Raw genomic sequence first — 18,355 nt, forward strand, 5'->3', positions numbered from 1 at the left:
ACCCGCGTTGGAGCTCCGCGACTGGAGTCACCTCCCAGACCTGGTGACCAGCGACGTGCTCAGCCGCCTCCTTCCATGCCTCCGCTCTCTCTCCGCCTTCGCGGCGACCTGCCGACCGTGGCGGCGTTTCTTCATCGCCTCTGCCTCCACCATCCTCCCGCGCATCCCGCCTCTGATCCTCCAAGCCCAGAACTTCTCCAGCAGCCGCCTCCTTGGCTTCTCCCGTCTCGTGATCGGCGATCCCATACCCGTGCCGTTACCGGCCTTCCGCGTCACGCTCCTCTCCGCCTCCCGTGGCTACCTCATCCTCCTGGCGGAGCTTCGCGGCGCGCGGAGTGGCACCCTCGTCGTCACCGACGCGCTCACCGGCGTCGAGCGCCTCGCCATGCCGCTGCCTCGGGGCGAGCTGCACTGGTACGGCGGCTACTACCACTACGCGGCCGTCACTTCCACGCACCTCCTGCTCTTCGGCAGCAACCTCCATCACGAGTTCGCCGCGCTCCGCTTCCCCACCAAACACCCCGACCAGGAGTGGACGCAGCACCCTCTCCCGCGCGGGGCCGGATCCGTCTCGTCCGTGGTCGACTTCCACGGCCGCGTCCTCGGCGTCACCGACCAGGCCAAGCTGCTGGAGTTCCGCGTGCGCATCATCCACCCTCGAGACCAGTACGAGGCGGTCCAGCTGCTGCCCACCACGGGTCTCCCGGACGGCGCAGCCTCCGAGTTCGGGCCCCGCCTGGTCGTCGCCGGGGAGCGGCTGCTCCTGCTCCTGCTGCTCATGACGGACCCGGTGGGGCGCGGCGGCGGCGTGTCCACGCTGCGGGCGGAGGTGAAGAAGGTGAGCGTGCACGCCCTCGACATGGCGGCCATGAGGTGGGAGGAGCTGGATGACATCGGGGAGTACAGCCTCTTCGTGGACTGCCCCGGGAGAACCGCCGTGGCGTGCGCGGGCACGGCAGGCTGCGGCGTGGTGGCCAACCGGGTCTACTTCCTCGTGTCCAAACCTTACTACTGCTGTGACCATCGCAAGCCGCCCTTCCTGGCGTTCCCGCCAGGGTCCGACGGCGTGCCGAGCGGTTGGGGTTCGCCGTGGCATAAGCTCATCCAGGTTGACGATGACCGTGAGTGGCCACCATCGCAGACATGGGTTTATCCTAGGCTCTTCTATCGCAGCTAACCATCTGCAAATCTATGTACTGTCCAATCGGTTATCTGTCAACTTCCACTTGTTTCTTGTTCGATACTAAGCTCGTTTTACATACCTACAGCCCCTACAGGATTCTGATGACTTCAAGTTGTCATGAAAAATCAAAACTGTGTTTTTACAAATGTGGCGTTGCTACATAGATCAAGTGGTTGGCAACAGAAAAAGGGCAAATCATTCCAATGTGTAGCATATGGAAGATCTAAGAAATGATGAGAATTTATGAAAATATTACCAGTTATAAATCTACTCGAGTGCACAAATAGATGTTGAGCTACATCTAGCCTTTTATTTCTACGGTTTTGCTAGAAATCAGGCGCCTGATTTTTTTTAAATCTCAGTCGATTTTAGCTGTATGATGTGTGCCTTGTTTTGTCGTTTGTCTGTAATCGCTAAAGATGTTCACCCGTCCGAGCGGAGGTACTTGTGGGCCGTTTTTCAGTCTCGCTGCCATCCTGGGCATGGCTTTGCACGTATATGGGCTTCCGTTCATTTTTTTTCTGTCCACAGAGTTAGGCCCTTTTGCACACGTGTGGGCTGTTCCTTTTGGGTTACGCTGTATATGGCTTTTGCTGTTTAAGAGGAGCAAAGTCTGCAAGGAATTCTCAGGTTTTACCAGTTTTATTTTTATTTTCTTCTGATTTAATTTCTCCCATTTCCCTTTACAACCTTCATGCGTCCTACTTTGTCTCCACATTTTAATTTGCTTGTGTTAATCAATGCACGTCTTCGGATGTTTTTATAGAAATAGTCTGATACTAATAATTTTTCAGTTGCATGTCGGTTGCAACTTAGATATCTCAGTTGCATACAAGTTGCAACTAGGATTTTGATAATTTCACATGGATTGCAATTTATATTTTTTTAGTTGCATGTCGGTTGCAACTGAGATTTCCCTAGTTGCATATCGGTTGCAACTGAAATTTTTTCAGTAGCATGCCAGTTGCAACCGAGATTTCTCTAGTTACAAATGGGTTGCAACTAATCTTCTTTAGTTACATGTTGGTTGAAACTGAGAATTTTTCATTTTTCCGTTGCATATGCGTAGCAACTCAGATTTTTCCAACTGCATGTCGGTTGCGAGTGATATTTTTCAAGTTGCATATATGTTGCAATTGAATTTTTATAAGTTCTATATCGGTTGCAACTAAGATTTTTCTAGTTGCATCGCAACTGGAATTTTTGAGTTGCACATGGGTTGCAACTACGATTTTTCCAGTTGCATACAGATTGCAACTGATAATAAGTGTCTTCTAAATTTTGTAAGAATGATCAGATAATTATAATGGACAGCCTCATTCACATCCGTTGCAGAGTAGAGCGCCTAGCTTTTCGGCCCATATAAAAGTAGTGGCATATTGGCCCAACACGATAAAAGGAAGTCATGGATAAATAACAGAACAGACCAACCTCCAGAAATACGAACGGAACGGCAACATCACATACAGTACGATCGCTCGTCGACTGAGATTTAGTTATCTCTCAGTCGACTGAGCCTTAGGCGCCCCCTTATTTCTAAGGGCACTTCTAGATCTAAGGCGACTTGGACTTAACTAAGTCTCATGCAACTTAGACTTAACTAAGTTTCAGTCACATGATATCATCAACTCTCAACTTTCAGTTATAATCTAGTTGCAACTCATAGACCATCACGAATCTTGAAGTAAATTCAACAATGTGGATATTTTGTGAATATTTTTCTCAGTTAGAACCCACATGCAACTTGAAAAATTCCAGTTACAACTAGAGAAATCTCAATTGCAATCCACTTGCAACTAGAAAAATACCAATTACAAATTACAAACCAGTTGCAACTACGAAAATCTCTGTTGCAACCCACTTGCAACTAGGAAAATCACAGTTGCAACCCACACGCAACATGCTAGCACGAATCATGAGGCAAATTCAATGACTAATAATTCGACTTAGGCATAATAAAAATTAGGCCCCTAATTTCTAGCAAATCCGATATTTTAAACATTCAAAAATAAAGGGCAGTAGCTGGTCCTCCTTTTTGAGTGAGCAGGATACACGCGTCAGGGAAACGATAGAAGAAAACACATCTCGCCCACCTGAATATACTCAGCTCGCTCTCCGCCGCCGCCGCGCGCGATCCAATGGAGGAGGTGCAGGCCGCCGTGACGGCGCACCTGGACCAGGTGTCGGGCCTCGTCCAGGCGCTCTCGTCCGAGCTCCGCAGCGGGATCGGCCCCGCCGCCGACAGCCTGCGCGGCTTCGTCCGCGCCGTCGACTGGACGGTAACACCCGATCCCCAACCAGAGAGCACCGCCGCCGATGTCCCCCTTCCCCCCTGTTCCCTCTTTAGCACTAAAGATTCTGCGTGATTTGCGTCTTCAGGAACCATGGCTGATGGGCTTGATGGCATTCCACGCGAGCCTGCTGCTGACGGCCGTCGGGCTGAGGAGGCATGCCAACCTACAGTTCTTCTTGCTGTTTCTTGCTTGTGAGTTGTCTTTGCTTGTTCTAATTTTATCTGTGTGTTTCATCTCTGTGGCAGACTAGTAATTTTTGCCTGGGCTAGGATTCAACGAGTTCTAACTTTCAACAGGATCAACCGTTACCCAATTCTGATCATAGTATTATTTCTTGCACATCGTTAAGAAAATATGTAGTTCAGTTATTGGTGGAGTCCGTTTGGTTTAACTAGATTGCTGTTCTAGGCATATCAGGCTAGCTTTAGCACATAACTGAATGCCAGTTTTGTGCTACGTCAGATGCCCTGTTGTAACTTGTTCTAGCTCTTGAAGAGTTACAGTTTGGCAAAATTGCCATATTGCCTTATTTAAAGATTTAATGTCTTGGCAGTTGGCACTATAAGATTTAAACATTAAGGATATCACAATTGGGAGGGTGTTGAGTGGAAATGACGTGTCAAATTTATCATGTTACAGTAGAACACATAATTTGAAAGAAGAGAGTAAGGCATCAAGTAGAACAACGTAACTATGTAATTGGGTAATTGCTAATGCGTGCTCAATTTACTTCTTAAGTTTTTGTATGGCTTGAAGCCATAATTTGCGACATAGTACATAGTTTTCTGGTATTTTTGAAGAAATGTAAACGATATTCGGCACACTGGTTTGCAATGACAAGAACATGGCCTTTTGACCTGTTGACATTCTGATTTGTTCCATGGTTTCCTGTCTGCAGATTCGGGAGTGTATCTAGCTCAAAAGATAAACATCTACCTAGCAGAGCACTGGAAGAGCTTTGCCAGCCAGAATTACTTTGACCGTGCTGGAGTTTTCATCTCTGTTGTTTGGTCTGGCCCCCTTATCTTCATATCTATTGTCTCCGTGGTTAGTAAAATACCTTAAACGTCCTTAAGTAAAATTTTATTGATTTGTGATGCAGTTTTGTTTACGTTCGAAACCATTCTGATCATTCCAGGTTAGCTCCCTCATCACATTATGTCAGTTAATGATAAAATTGAAGAGAGCAGAACTAAGGCATCGGGTTCGGCTTGCTCGTGACAAGCAGGAATGATTTAAAGATTCAGGGAAAACTGGGTTATTGGTCTTCAACTGGGTTATTGGAGTACTATAAATGATCGATCTTCTATGAGCATGTAATCTTTAGCTGCTCTTTGTTGTTGGGATTATATTAAACAGGTATACTACTAGATCAGAAAAGTAGATGTTGTATCTGGCTCTTATCTTGTTTTGTTTCTAGCTGAACAGGGGCTGTAATTTTGTTTGATACTGGATGTGATACATTTGCAAAACAACATCTTGTTTTAAGTTTTCCTTTGTGCAAAGCTTATTCTTTATAGCAAGATTAGTGATAACCATTGTATTCAAATAAAAATATAATGTGAGAGGCTCGGAATTTAAAAATAAAAGGAATAGAAGAACCAGCAAAGTGTGGAGGGCGCTCTACTAATTCCCAGAACACTAAATTGGAGAAGTTCAGGTGTTATAACTTGATCTTTTATTATTTCCTTAAGCACTGATGGACAAATATGCGCATCAGTGGTTATTGCCAGAATTTTACATATTACAACCGAAACAAATTTGTGTAGGCAGAAGCATCACAATTTCTTTAGCTTCTTAACCACTTTGCTAGTAAAGAATTCCTAAACTTTTTCCCATACAAGATACTGAGCAACGGCCAAGATGTTACCACTGCAATGTAAGCAAGCCACCAGAGTGACCTTCCCTGGGATCGAATGAGCTGGTTCATGGATTTCTTAACCGGAGCAATGGCATCTTGGATTTTATCTGTGGAGAGCTCTTCTCGCTGCTCTTGCGACCTTACACAGCTTTGGGAATGTGTTGTGTTATCTTCTGAGCTGCTTGTATTCGTTATCGCACTATGACAATCGTCTTGCAACATTTTGGTGACCCGGTTACTGTGCTCCGTTTCACTCTTGTTAACCAAGGAGTCATGAATGTTGGTATCCTCATTTGTTACTGCAGCTACCATTCCATCTTCCAAGAGATTAACATATGGTCCCTTATCGATGGATGATTCCAATGAAGACTGCACTACATGTTCTTGAGTCTGCATTCAAATATGACTCGAGTTAAATCATGATCAAAGATGAATTCTGATCGACCATGTAGAGCCGTCAGAAACTCGCAAACAGATTCCACCTTTTGTTGATGCATGCAGGGACTATCATGTAGAGCAGTCAGAAACTCGGAAACAGATTTCACCCACCTATAGAATACACAGATAGACAACATTATCGGATGCCACCATACAGTCTCAAAAATTACAACAAAAGTTAATAAGGAAGTTGTGAATGCAAAGCAAATTCAAGAATGCCAGTTAAAATGACACAACTTTTGTCCCTGCCCCTGCCCTGTGCACATGCTAACACAATTTTGTAGATTATAATTTAAATGCACTAGACATCTTAAACTTCATCAAAAGCACACCGTCCTCCGTTCCCTTGTGGGAGTTCAGTGCGTCTGCATACCAAATACTGTACAGATTACTTAGGCAAATGAAGAAACAAGGAGGGTGACCCTTTTGTGAGATGAACTTACCATAGTCTTCTAGCAGTTATGCCTTGAAAAAACGCGACATGACCGCCATTAGGTGTAGTTGCTAAAACAACATTTTTGTTTGCCCTAAATCATAAAATTTGGAACTTCTTTAATCAACAGAACTAGAAATGATTAAGATAGTGAGCTTTGGTAAGACAAATTACTCACTTGCATTCATCCCAGGGAATGGCCTCCCGTGTGCAAAGTGGGTCATCTAAAGCACTGATACAAAGCAACGGAACAGACACAGTACCAATATAGTTCACACTGCTGCACTTTCGGTAGAATGTGTCCACTGTCTGAAAAATGATTAGCCGGTGCATCATTTCTGTTACCTATCTGATACTTCAGCCAATACAACCCCAGGAGGGGAAAATAACGATTCCCATGAACAAAACATGACTTCAAAAGATGGTATCATTAGACTTGCTTCAGTAAGTTGGTTGGCTCAGGAATTTTCTACTGGAACCTACACCAATTTACCTGTTTGGTTCATGTTTAAATTAATTCGAATCCAGATGTAAATACTCTACACTCTACAGCAGTACAGCGCATATTTTAGGAAGGTACTTCCATAGTAGTTAACGACTACCTAATTCTTTTACAAGGATTCGGTTACTTATCTTCAAACAAATGATTTGATGCCCTAGATTATGAGAAACCTGAATTCAGGTTTACTATTCCTTTTCTGCTTGAACCAAACAAATGTGATCTTGCCTTATTCCACTCTAACATTAATCATATACAAAACAATCATAACATGTTTAACCAAGTAGTGATGAGAGGATTAATGAAATTCAATGCAACTCATTATTTTAGACGAATGAACATTACTGATAGCATTAGAAATAATACCTCATACTTTGCAACAACACAAGTGGCATGATGGTCGAATTCCCGGGTAGAGCGTGACTGATAAGAAAAAGGGAAGAAAAGATTAATCACGATCCTTTTCTGTGACAAGCTAATTCATTTAATATTAGGCCTGCTGTTGTGTTCATGAACTCCAATATTGTTGTTTTTATGGGAATTAAAAAATATTACTATGATAATGAAAATAACCATATAACCATGATAACAACATACCGTCGTAATAGCTTCCCAGTTTGCAAGTCGTGCCAGGACTGGTTGATGGCTGCAAATAGGGAAGAAAAAGCCAAAAGATGACCATTACAGTTGTACAACAAGTGATCCCAACTTGCAGGATTGGCCACATTGTTACAAAACTCCAGTACTAACATGGTATGCTGCTTAAGTTTATGGATAAATTATTGCTCAGGATCATGATGACATGTTTAAAGTTTGTATCAGGCTGTTCATGTAGATTGGTTACCAACGTGCTAGACCCAGCCTCCAGTTAAGGGATGTAATCCCTGTTACCTTAAAAGTTAGGAATGCTATCATTTAAAATAGGAAGCTGTTTAATTAGAGATAAGATATCCCTTAGCTTGGGCCTTAAGCGAATCTAAGGGAGACATGGTCAGCAAGAAAAATAGAGCTAGCACATTACATATAAACAAGAAAGTAATGATCCAGTCGACCAATGGATCTTGTAGCGTGAATTTTGACAATACATCAGCGTCTGGTGAGACCTTTTTGACTATTTTTATTTTAAGGGACACATGGTCAGCAAGAAAATATAGAGCTAGCGCAATAACAGATAAAGGAAACAATAACCAAATCAACTAGTGCATCACATATAATCCTGTCTCTCGATTGACCAGAAACAACAATTCTTCATAGGATGTCCAAAAAATGGAATGTATCATGCATAACAGTGGGATCAGTAATTACATGACCACATGAATCAAACTGTTTGCACCTACAATCTGGATGCTGACCCAGGCCATACATCTGTGCAGGTGCTAGGGGATCCCATGAACGTTTCCACAGTAGTGTCTCCAATGATTTGCAAACAAGCAGAAGAAGTTTCAACTAGGATCACAAAACCTGTTTAACTGATAGAGCCTACATCCTGGACAGCATGGCTACAAGAACTACCATTATCCATCACAATTAAGTAATTAACACGTGTAGGTTCACAACTCAAACAAAAATATTCTGTTTGTCCAGTTTGAAAAGTTCAGAATTGTTTCAAAGAACAATCTAGGTGTTTCGAAGAACGAATCCCAATAGTATAGATCCATATAGGTCAATCATCATGGAAAAATAATACATAAATATGAAATGATTTCTTCTGTACCAATAAAATCTCAATTAGCACCAAAAGATGGGAACGTTTAAATGTTTGAAGAAGAAATACATACAGTTTTGCATATCCTTTGAGACCAATTGCGAGGGCTTTATCATAGCAACGTTGTACTAGCGTGCGAGAAATAAATCTGCTAGTCACCTGTAAAATTTAAGTGGTATATCAAATTATTGTGACACAGCAAATCAAAGTTCAAGTGTGGTATTAGTAAGCCAAAGCAGTAAGAGGGTATCATTTGTTGTTTAGTGTGCTAACAAGAGGAAATAGAGTGGCATTATTTGAACACTGTGTGCAGTACAGTAGGGATTAGAATCAAAGTATCATGCATAAAAAAAATACTATAACCAGAACCCACAAAAGTGCAAAAAAATCTGCATAATCAGCTAAGTGCGGCTCACTAACCAGTAGATCCCAGGGTGAACAAATAGATGCAGCACCAGCCACAGGAGTATTCTCACCCTCCTCTCCAAGATACTTAACCTGAATGGGCAATTTATACAAGCGTGTAAATAAAATATGTATTAGAATATTAATTGCTGTAAAAGAAAATATAACAATCTGTACCAGAATATTGGCACCTAAGCTTGCCCCAACAGCGAATAGTGGAGCCTCCGGATACTTTTGATGAAGGTAATTAACAACTTCACGAATATCTTCTGTCCATCCACCATTGTAAAAGCAATCGGACTGCCGGAGAAAAATACGAAGAGTTGCGTAAAAATTGGAATCTGAACATTTGTAGCCTCTGATTGTCAGTGAAGTTCTTTTTTGGTGCGAGAGAATATACCCAAGGTGTGACAAGCACCTAACTGATTATCATAAGATCTGTTGTTGCATAAGAGAACTTACTGTTATGGAGATGCCACCCAGACCCCTGTGATTGCCTACAACAACGTTCCATCCTTCGCTCGCCATAGAAAAGACCAAGTGTTTCACGTACTGCATCAAACCACCGCATCTTGTTAAAATCATCTAATAAAGGTTAGCCCAAAACAAAGCATGGGTCATAATGTCAACTTCTAGATCTTGTTTAATCGAACCAATTCAGTAGAGTAACTATCGGGACTTACAGCAGCGGTAGAATCACTAGTTAATCCAGGCACCACAATAACAATGGGCGTTGAATCATCATCAGGAACAGTTCCGTCACAAGAACCATCATCAGGAACTGCATAACAAATGGTTAGGCACCCCGTAGCTTGCGGAGAAATTTTAAAACTGTCAAAAATCGTCAGAACCTTCACAGTCAGAGGCCAGTAACCAATCCAAGGCGATGGTTCCACCATCACGAACTGTGTATAGCTGCCTGCAATACAACGAGTTCAGTCAATGTACTAGCTAGAATCGTGAGCGTGGCTCCAACTTCATCTTGTGAGGTTCAAAACACACATGGGAATCTGACATACGGCAGGTTTGTTTGACAGTAGGATGTAAACTTTGCTGAACTGAAACAAGAGAACGTGTGGACGTTTTCTGAACACTACCTAGACAAATGCGCAATCCTATATATACATACAGGTGGAGGATTAAAACTTGCTGAAGATTTTCTGAATTATACAGGAGTACATCAAAATATTTCACGATGTACAGTCACAATCGACCAACTTAGGTTGAGGAACGATACGAACAAGTACACCTGGGCGAATACAGGGCACGAATTTACTGAACGTATATACCTTCTGTACGTGAACGACGGCGATCTCGCCCCGAAACCCAGGAACAGCGTCTGCAGATGAGGGCTCGCCAGCCACGGCGTCGCCAGGTATCTAGAGGGTCAGAAAATCGCAATCAAATTCCTTGGAACAGAGACGAGTTGATCGATGAGGAGAGGAGGAAGCCTGGTTCCACCTGCCGTGGAGGGAGCGGCACTTGGAGGCGACGCGGCGGTAGAGTTGGGAGTCGGGGTGGAAGGTGAGGGCGACGCGTCCGCCGCGGAAGCCGCGGAGCAGGTCGCCGAGGACGTGGAGCTCCAGGAAGCGGTAGAGGAAGGCGGAGGCGAGGACGAGGGCGGCGGCCGCGTAGTGCGCAGGCGGCACCAGCGCCGCCGCGCGGAGGAGAAGCTCACCGACAGACTCGCCGGTCGCCATCCCGCTGCGTGTTTGGTGTCGACACGAACGAGGCGTCCGTCGCCAAGGAGCGCGGAGATGGGAAAAGGAGGGGGGACTGATTCGAGTGTTGAGATGATGTCTATGATCAGACCGTCAGAGACGTGAACGGTGAGCCGTTTCGTGACGTTGCGTGTCTCCACACGTCAGCGTAAGAAAATTTGATCTCTCTAGACAGCTACAGAACCAAGTATCTCTAAACATGTTTCACGCGCGGTTCCTACCAAATTGTAGCGTTCCAAGCAAGACTTATCACATGATCCATGGCCTGTGCTTCCATAAATCCTCAAGACTGAAACATTTTTCTAAGTGAAACACAAGGATGGTTAAGATTAAACGATACATGTTCAATCTTAACCATGGTTAGAAGTGACCTGAATTAGGGGTAGGATGGATAAGATTAAACAATACCACGGGAGGAAACACGGGCATACCGCGACCCCCTCCTTAGGGTTAGGAGCCCGCGCGGCGTGGTGCTGCGGCCCTCCCCGGCGCCTCGGTGGTGACGAGGGGATCAGCCCCCTTCGGCGGGCTAGCCCTACAGCAGCGCCGATACCCTCGGGCCAGTGCGGGGCTGCGGGCTGAGGCGGTTGCTGCGGCGGCGGCGCTACCTGCTGCTGTCGGGCACCATGGTGGTGTCGCGGTTGCAGGCTAGTTGGCCGAGGCCCCGACGTCGGATGCAGGATTGGGTCCCCGATCTAGCCGACGGTTGTTACGTGGTGTTGCCGGTGGTGGGCACAACCGTCGCCACCGTCGATGTTCCTCTTCTCCGGGTGGTGGTGGTGGCTAAAGCCGGCGGGTTGGTGTTGTGCTGCAGGTGGTGGCCACGAACCAAGGCTTGCACTTTCGGGGCGCAATGTACGACGTGGCAGATGCTCCATTCGATGTCTTCCCCAAGTCCATCAAGACCCTGCCTTTTTCTCGCGACTCCTCTAGGCGCATGGGAGGAGGTACGTTGGACTGGGTTGCCTTGGAGTCGAGATCGAGTTGGTGTTGTCTTGCTTGGTTCGTGACACAATGTTGAAGCCAAGTCCATCAAGAGTTCAAGACCCTGTCTTTTTCTCGCGACTCCTCTAGGCGCATGGGAGGAGGTACGTTAGACTGGGTTGCCTTGGAGTCGAGATCGAGTTGGTGTTGTCTTGCTTGGTTCGTGACACAATGTTGAAGCCATGTGCTCCTCTTTTCGCCATTCACTCCTCTTCTCGCCATTCATGGTAGAACGTTGGGTAAGAAGAGTCGTTTATCATCAATTGTGTTGTTTGCCACTTAGCGTTGTATCGTGGTGTGGGTTGTATCATGGAGTCGAGTTGTAGCCTTCTTGGCTTTGTATCGGCCGTATTGGTCTTTCTTCTATGTAATTGATACACCTTTCAGAGTGCATTCTCGAAAAAAAAAATACCACGATACCCAAAGGGGTTTACACTATTGTAACATTTAGGGGTTTACACTATTGTAACATTTAGGGATCTATGGGAGCACAAGCCTATATCCATATAAAAGCATCAGCACAAAACAGAGCAGATCAAGCCATTCGTTTGCCTCACATTGGTATCAAACTTGTAGGTACATGTGCATCATACACTTGGTTAAGCGGCGGATACATCCCTTATTTAACATTACACAGCCAAGCCATGAGATGCACATCCATCACACAACACTCGTACTAGAACATCATCATACAGCTACTGGGGAATCACATGAGGCCCATGGTGCGCGTGGTGCCGGCATGTCCGCCCTCGGATCCATGGAGCTGGTAGGTCTGGCTCGGGGTGACCTGAAGAACACAGGGTTGCTCTGCAAACAAACAACCAACAGACAACCTTGTTTAGAAAAACTTAAGACATACAGGTGAAGAGAGTAGCATGTACCAAATGTTGCTTATGTGACAGGCACTTCAAGAAATGGCAAGTACACTAAATTTTAGCAAGACGAGATTAGCATATACAGACCGCAGATTAACTGCATTTTCAGTCATGATAAGTGGGAGTTGGTAACTGTATACTACTAAAGTGCATTAGCATTTCATCATATCATGGCAGTAAAGGTTCAGAAGTGTAGTTAAATCAGCATGACCACACGCTAGAACTGGAAGAAGTTCAGACATATAGTAATTCCAACAAATGAACAGCGGAAACCCTGTTTCACAAGATCTTATGGAGAATGCAAGATTTTTAGTTCAGATCTACCACAAATTTATCATCCATCAAGCCTCTTCACTATAGGATAAGTAGGATATTTGATTAATAATCATACAAATTCAAGTGCCTGTATGAAACGATACTGAACCTTCTACGATAAATATAGCACGAAACTCCCATATGGTGCAACGTTTCATAGGGTTGATCATATAAATAGATGTTCCAAGCAACATATTTTTGGAGAACTTGCTGCAACAGGTTCTTTTTAGTCTTTGTTTTTTACACAGCAAAGGTTCTTTTTAGCCTATGATTCGTATATAGAGTATATGCAATGAAATCTTGTACCCTGGGATGAACGCATTACTGCTCCACATTTCTTAACTGCTTACAGGTCTAGACTAAATGACATCTTCTTTTTAGCCTTTTTTATAGAGAGAGAAGGATCTTTTGGGCCTCAGATTTGTATATATGAGGTAAAATCTTCTACCATGCGGTCGAATGCATTATTGCTCCCACATTTCTTAACTGCTTACAGGTGCAGACTAAGATGTCAAGAGGGTGGTAGCACTGAGATATCCTACAGCGTTACCAAGAACATGACTCAAATCATAATTTACAGGTCGGAGTAGATGGAACAATTTGATAACAACCCCATGTTTTGGCTGTATATAGCCTATGATGGCACGCAATGGTTGAATGCAACTAAATTCCTCACTATGAATCCCCCTACCCCTACCCAATACAGCAGTACAGCACAACAACGAATAGTAGAAGGAAGGGGGTACTCACTCTTGAGGTCCTCGACCTGCGCGGGGGTGAGCTTCGCGGAGAATCCGCTGGCGGCGTGCTTGTAGTGGTAGAGGACCGCGTCCTTGGCCTTCTCCTCGCTGCCAATTTTACCCCCAAATCACCAAATTAGCATGTAGTACAACCCAGTCTCCAGAGAACAGATCAAAGCGACCAGGTCAAGAAGCTAGACCGGATCCCCAGACACCTAAACTCTACAAGCAGACGCAAATCGGAGCCGCGGATTGGGTTCGATTCGACGACAGAACACAGTACCTGCCGAGGACGGGGGCGAGGGTGCGGATGTGGAACTCCTCGGCGTCGGCGCCCTCGGGGCGGTCCACGTACACGATGTGCACGGCCGCGTCCTGCGCCGCGGGCGTCTGCTCCGGCTCGGCCGCCATGGCGATCTGGGCGAGGGGGGAAGTTGCTGCTGCTGCGAGGAGGATGAGGATGAGCAGAGATGGGTTGCGGAGAAGATGACGCGGGGATTCGGCCTTCATTGCCGTTGATTCGGAGGTGGCTTTCTGCTTTAATAGTCGTGTCGTGTGAGCGTGTGCGTGTCCCCTTTGGTATCTCCGCGTGTTGTTCTTCTTGGCTTGTTTTGCCTTCTACGCGAAGTATCTTCTTGTCCACCTCGCACGCTCTGGGCATCTCCAACCGGGCGACCCAAACGGACGCGCTGGGTCGTTCGTTTTGGGCCGTTTGCGTGCCCGAGCGGACGCGCGGACGGAGCCCCGCGTCCGCGCGTCCGTTTGGGTCGCGTGCTGCGCCCAACGCAGCGGCCACCCATTTGGCTATTTGGCCATTTGGCCTATTTCTTTGGAAAATAGGTCCTCTGGCCACAGATTCACTTTGATATATAATAATATCTCGTAAACATAGAATAATATATAGTAAACATAAAATATTATCAAATACCATAAAATATTATCAAATGTACCATGATAAATCAAATAAAATGTGTCATAGTTTGAGAAAAATATAAAAATTACAATTGAGATTGTCTAACTCAATTTGGGCGCTCGAGGATCTCCTTCTGTCTCTTCTCGAACCAAACCTCTCTTTGCCTCGCTCATGTTGGTCAAGTCGGCGTTCATGATGAGGTTGTCCTCGGCTTGGCGTTTGAGCTCAACTTCCTTCGCCTTCAGCTCCACCTCTTTGGCCCTTGCCATTGCTATGAGCTCAAGTTCTCTCTCTTTGAGCTCAAGTTCTTTAGCTTTGGTCTTCGCCTTGACCTCTCGCAATCTCAAGCTTCTTCTGCTCGGACATCAAAGAATTTCTTCCTCGTCCTCTTCTTTCTCCCGGCGCCTCCTCTCATCCCTCTTGTCCGTGGACACCTCTCTGTCCGCATGCATCTCCTTCAAAGTGACATACAATAGCATGGACGACGCATCACGCTTCATGTCGGCTTTGGTTGCCTTGTGGCCGCGTGGACGACTTGCACGGAAGCGGAGGCTGCCGCAAGGCTGCCCACCATCAAGGTCAATGACCGTGGCATCTTTGGCGGGATTGTTGCCGGTCAAGGTCGCCATGTAGCCCTCGTACCCCTCCCTGGAACTTGGGGGTGCCGTGGAGTTCCTTCCAACAATGAGGGAAGGCAAAGGTCTTCTCTCCATTGTTGGCTTTGTAGAATTCCAAAGCTCGCCACACCTAGAGCAAAGCGAGACAACAACGATAAACATATGTGCAAACATCGGATGAATAAGTTGAGGTTATGAATCATACCAAGTCCTTCACACCCATGCCACTAACGGGGAGCCGCCTCGCGTGCTCATACGCCGCCTGGAACTTGTTGCATTCCGTTTGAATTGCTCCCCACCTCTTTTGGAGCGATATTTCGCTACGGTCGCTCTCAAATGGCTCCTGTCCATATTTGCGATGTTCATGGAAGTATTCATAGATCCGGCGCCGAATGCGGACCCCTTACGCTCGGCACCCGTCAACGCATCTTGCCCGATGGTCAACCATCCATCGACGAGCACCTTGTCTTCCTTCTCCGTGTAGTTGGCGGTTCGTTTGCTTACCGGCGACCTCGAGCTTGTGCAGTTGCGGCTTGTGTGAGGCCCTCACCGAACAACGGCTCCTCCTCAATGTTTATGCTTGCCGGGACAGGGCGGTTGTGCCCTCTGTGTGTCAATGGGAGGTGGCTGGGGAGCCTCGTCTGTGTCGAAGGATATGGAAGGGTCGTCGGCATTGTCTCGCGCGAAAGACGGAGGGGCTGCACGGCGGACGGTGGCTAGCGCGCGCGCGGCCGACATATCGTCGAACGAGGTTGCGTGCACGGACGTCGCGGCCGCTCCCGGGTTCTTCGGGCCTTTGGAGTTCGCCGGCGCACGGTTCGGGTCAATGGACGAAGGTGACGGCCCCGTCATGGACTCGCCCACCTCCGGTGACCCATCCCGTGGCCGGTACGCCTGCCGCCCATGCGCCCCCATTTCGTGCCCAAATAGGGCGGTCGGTGGGGCGGTTGACCTTGGAGGAAGGGGCCGGGTCACGGAGGAGGCCGAGCTCCCCACCGAGGCCGCGCCGGTGCCGGGGATGATCATGTGCTGGCCGAGCGGCGGGTGGCCGTAAAATAGCATGGCTCTGCTGCTCTTGAAGGAGAGTGCTCTTCGCCTCCGTGCGGAGTTGGAGAAGCTGCTCCGCCGCCGCTGCCGCTCCGGCTCGGCGGCGGTTTCCCTCTTCCGTTGGTCCGGCGCCCTGCGCCGGTCGGCCCTCTTCCCGCTCTCGAGCTTCCTCTGCTCCGGGGTGAGCTCGGCCTTCGCCTTCTTCGTCGGCGGCCCGGGGGAGCTCGGCCACCGCCGGTTCGGGAGCCGCCTCCACGGCGGGAGCGGCAGCGGCCGCGGGTGCCTCCTCTTCGATGGTGGCGGTGGTGTCGGTGGCGGTGGCGGCGGCGGTCGCTTCGTCGACCATCTCTAGGTTTTGGGAGTACGGTGGAGTGTTTTCGTTTTGGGAGGCGGACGAGGGCGGGCCGAGGGCGGACAAGGGAGGACGCGAGCGACCAGCCTTTCGCGTCCGCGGCCACGCAAACTCGTCCAAGATTTGGACCGGGTTTGGGTCGTCCGGACGCCGCGGCCATCCGTTTTAGGGATGGGTCCGCGCGCTGGGCCGCGGTTTTGTCCGTTTCGACCCATCCGGACGCGCGGACGCGGGATGGGTCGCCCGGTTGGAGATGCCCTTATATCCTCAGAAGTTCAGTTTCTTCACAGAAGGTTCTTCTCCTTGCCGACTAGTTGCTCGGGAAAACAAGGGACTCTTGACTAGTAGTAGTATCAATTAGAGTCATATACACTTTTAGTACCACAACTTATACCTGATGTGCAGTTTAGTACCACAACTTGCAAAACGAGCATCCAAGGTACCACAACTTGTATAGAGGGAACAAATAGGTCCACAATCAATCAGAAATGAACACGTGGAGTTATAATATTTGCAAAAATACCCCTAATATTTTTTTCTTTAGCACATTTGACCTTTATGTTGCCTTGCATGTAGCAGGTCCCACCTGTCAGTGGTGGAAGAAATAATTAAAAATCTAAACGGAAATACAGGATTTGAACCCATGACATGGGAGTGCCTCAAAATGAGCTTGCCACTAGACCACAGAAGACATTGTTGTAGATCAGCGCACGTTCCTTTTTTATGTGGTCGACTTGCGCAGTGGTGACACTCCGGCCAAAATATATATCCTTTAGCGGTTGATGTCCTCGTCCGCCGAGATGATGAAGAGCGCCCCCCACTGGATAGGGCTACATCGTGCCGGTGCTCACCTACGCGCCAGCGACCTACGCTAGGAACGATGAGCCCTGGCCGGGCCAGCACGGCAACATCGACCGTGCCCGTGGGCAATTTCGCGAGGAAGGTGTTCGGTGGAAAGGATATCACGATTACGAACGACAGGGGTAAAGGGTTCCTGGCGTTGGTGGAGAGCGTCGTGCGCATAACATCCCCTAAGGCGATGTCGCCGCATACCGAATTGTGCGGGTGCATCATGCACTTGCAGCGGTAGGGATTGTCGTCGCCGGACATGTCGTAGTCGGTTTGTGGGCATTTGGACGGGTGAAAGCGGTACCGCCTGCGCGCTCACCGACACGGGCGATGTCGGCCGCCTCTCGATCCGGCTCGTCCGGGTCCGGCGGCCAGCAGCGCTCGGCGCCGTACGCACGACCGTTCGAGGCAGCCTTCCGCACCGGTGATGGTGAAGAGGGAGGTGAAGAGGGAGGCTTCCGCATCGCTTCTACACGGGCGGCTCGAACTTCGCCGCCCCAAGGAGGAAGACATGCAGCCACCACCGTAGCCACCGAAAAAGAGTTGGGAGATGGAGTTGGAGGCGCAGGCCGCCTACCGCGGTCCCGACGACCTCAAGGACGCACCAGGACAACACCTGCTCATCGGCCGCTTCATCGACGAGGACTACCGGCATGTCACATACAGCGCGCGAGAGGCGAAACTGTGGTCCGCTAGGACTCCGGCAACATCGTCGACCTCGCCGTCGCCGAGCCTTCTCCACCACCGGCGCTGAAAGAGGAGGAGGACGACTGGGACTTCGACTTCTCCGACGACGCTGACGCCTGATACGTCTCCGACGTATCGATAATTTCTTATGTTCCATGCCACATTATTGATGATATCTACATGTTTTATACACATTATATGTCGTATTTATGCATTTTCCGGCACTAACCTATTGTTGACGTCAGAAACCCCCTGGCGGGCAGAGACGGGCAACACGGTAGAGCCGGGAACAACTAGGGCTGCGGCTGGCCCCAGTCCCTCAGAGCGACGGCCCGCAAAGCCTCCTGGTCGCACGTCCGATGTTTATCACAAGGGCGTGCCACCCGACCTATACCCGGTCGGGAAGGTGTGGATGATGCCTCGCTTGGTTTCTGCAG

General features: G+C 47.9%; 3 protein-coding genes across 4 annotated transcripts; 1 reads left to right on the forward strand and 2 right to left on the reverse strand.

Annotated features, from left to right (window-relative positions):
- Positions 1-3,321: 3,321 nt before the first annotated feature.
- LOC124650194 (transmembrane protein 18-like) lies at positions 3,322-4,750 on the forward strand. Of its 2 annotated transcripts, none has more exons than XM_047189744.1 (4): positions 3,322-3,462; positions 3,563-3,668; positions 4,376-4,524; positions 4,616-4,750. In XM_047189744.1, exons 1-4 carry the CDS (start codon positions 3,322-3,324, stop codon positions 4,709-4,711), a joined length of 492 nt encoding a protein of 163 aa, XP_047045700.1. In that variant the 3' UTR covers positions 4,712-4,750. The 2 variants fall into 2 exon arrangements, with proteins under 2 accessions (XP_047045700.1, XP_047045701.1); XM_047189745.1 differs by having other exon boundaries at positions 4,376-4,487; positions 4,580-4,750.
- Positions 4,751-5,138: 388 nt separating this feature from the next.
- On the reverse strand, positions 5,139-10,518 carry LOC124707474 (embryogenesis-associated protein EMB8-like). The gene is made up of 14 exons (XM_047239130.1): positions 10,280-10,518; positions 10,108-10,197; positions 9,670-9,737; positions 9,502-9,599; positions 9,281-9,370; positions 8,996-9,118; positions 8,834-8,911; positions 8,487-8,572; positions 7,306-7,354; positions 7,075-7,131; positions 6,388-6,518; positions 6,220-6,303; positions 5,821-5,887; positions 5,139-5,728 (listed from the first exon to the last, which is right to left on the reverse strand). The coding sequence occupies exons 1-14, from the start codon at positions 10,516-10,518 to the stop codon at positions 5,267-5,269; spliced, it is 1,722 nt and encodes a 573-aa protein (XP_047095086.1). The 3' UTR covers positions 5,139-5,266.
- Positions 10,519-12,010: 1,492 nt separating this feature from the next.
- Positions 12,011-14,045, reverse strand: LOC124650195 (subtilisin-like protease SBT3.11). Its single transcript, XM_047189746.1, has 3 exons — positions 13,737-14,045; positions 13,464-13,561; positions 12,011-12,330 (listed from the first exon to the last, which is right to left on the reverse strand). The coding sequence occupies exons 1-3, from the start codon at positions 13,961-13,963 to the stop codon at positions 12,230-12,232; spliced, it is 426 nt and encodes a 141-aa protein (XP_047045702.1). The 5' UTR covers positions 13,964-14,045; the 3' UTR covers positions 12,011-12,229.
- Between the last annotated feature and the right edge of the window lie 4,310 nt (positions 14,046-18,355).

Source organism: Lolium rigidum, chromosome 4 (assembly GCF_022539505.1).
Source record: "Lolium rigidum isolate FL_2022 chromosome 4, APGP_CSIRO_Lrig_0.1, whole genome shotgun sequence".
In the NCBI taxonomy this organism is placed as follows: domain Eukaryota; kingdom Viridiplantae; phylum Streptophyta; class Magnoliopsida; order Poales; family Poaceae; genus Lolium; species Lolium rigidum.

Excerpts from the sequence above, each read along its gene's own strand:
- LOC124650194 (XM_047189744.1), top strand. The coding sequence starts at position 3,322 with ATGGAGGAGGTGCAGGCCGCCGTGACGGCGCACCTGGACCAGGTGTCG. Across the intron at positions 3,669-4,375 it reads CTTCTTGCTGTTTCTTGCTT|ATTCGGGAGTGTATCTAGCT; the intron begins GTGAGTTGTCTT and ends TCCTGTCTGCAG. Across the intron at positions 4,525-4,615 it reads TCATATCTATTGTCTCCGTG|GTTAGCTCCCTCATCACATT; the intron begins GTTAGTAAAATA and ends TGATCATTCCAG.
- LOC124707474 (XM_047239130.1), bottom strand. The coding sequence starts at position 10,518 with ATGGCGACCGGCGAGTCTGTCGGTGAGCTTCTCCTCCGCGCGGCGGCG. Across the intron at positions 9,371-9,501 it reads CTAGTGATTCTACCGCTGCT|TACGTGAAACACTTGGTCTT; the intron begins GTAAGTCCCGAT and ends GGTTTGATGCAG. Across the intron at positions 5,729-5,820 it reads CCTGCATGCATCAACAAAAG|ACTCAAGAACATGTAGTGCA; the intron begins GTGGAATCTGTT and ends ATTTGAATGCAG.
- LOC124650195 (XM_047189746.1), bottom strand. The coding sequence starts at position 13,963 with ATGAAGGCCGAATCCCCGCGTCATCTTCTCCGCAACCCATCTCTGCTC. Across the intron at positions 13,562-13,736 it reads CTCGCCCCCGTCCTCGGCAG|CGAGGAGAAGGCCAAGGACG; the intron begins GTACTGTGTTCT and ends TAAAATTGGCAG. Across the intron at positions 12,331-13,463 it reads GCAGGTCGAGGACCTCAAGA|AGCAACCCTGTGTTCTTCAG; the intron begins GTGAGTACCCCC and ends GTTTGTTTGCAG.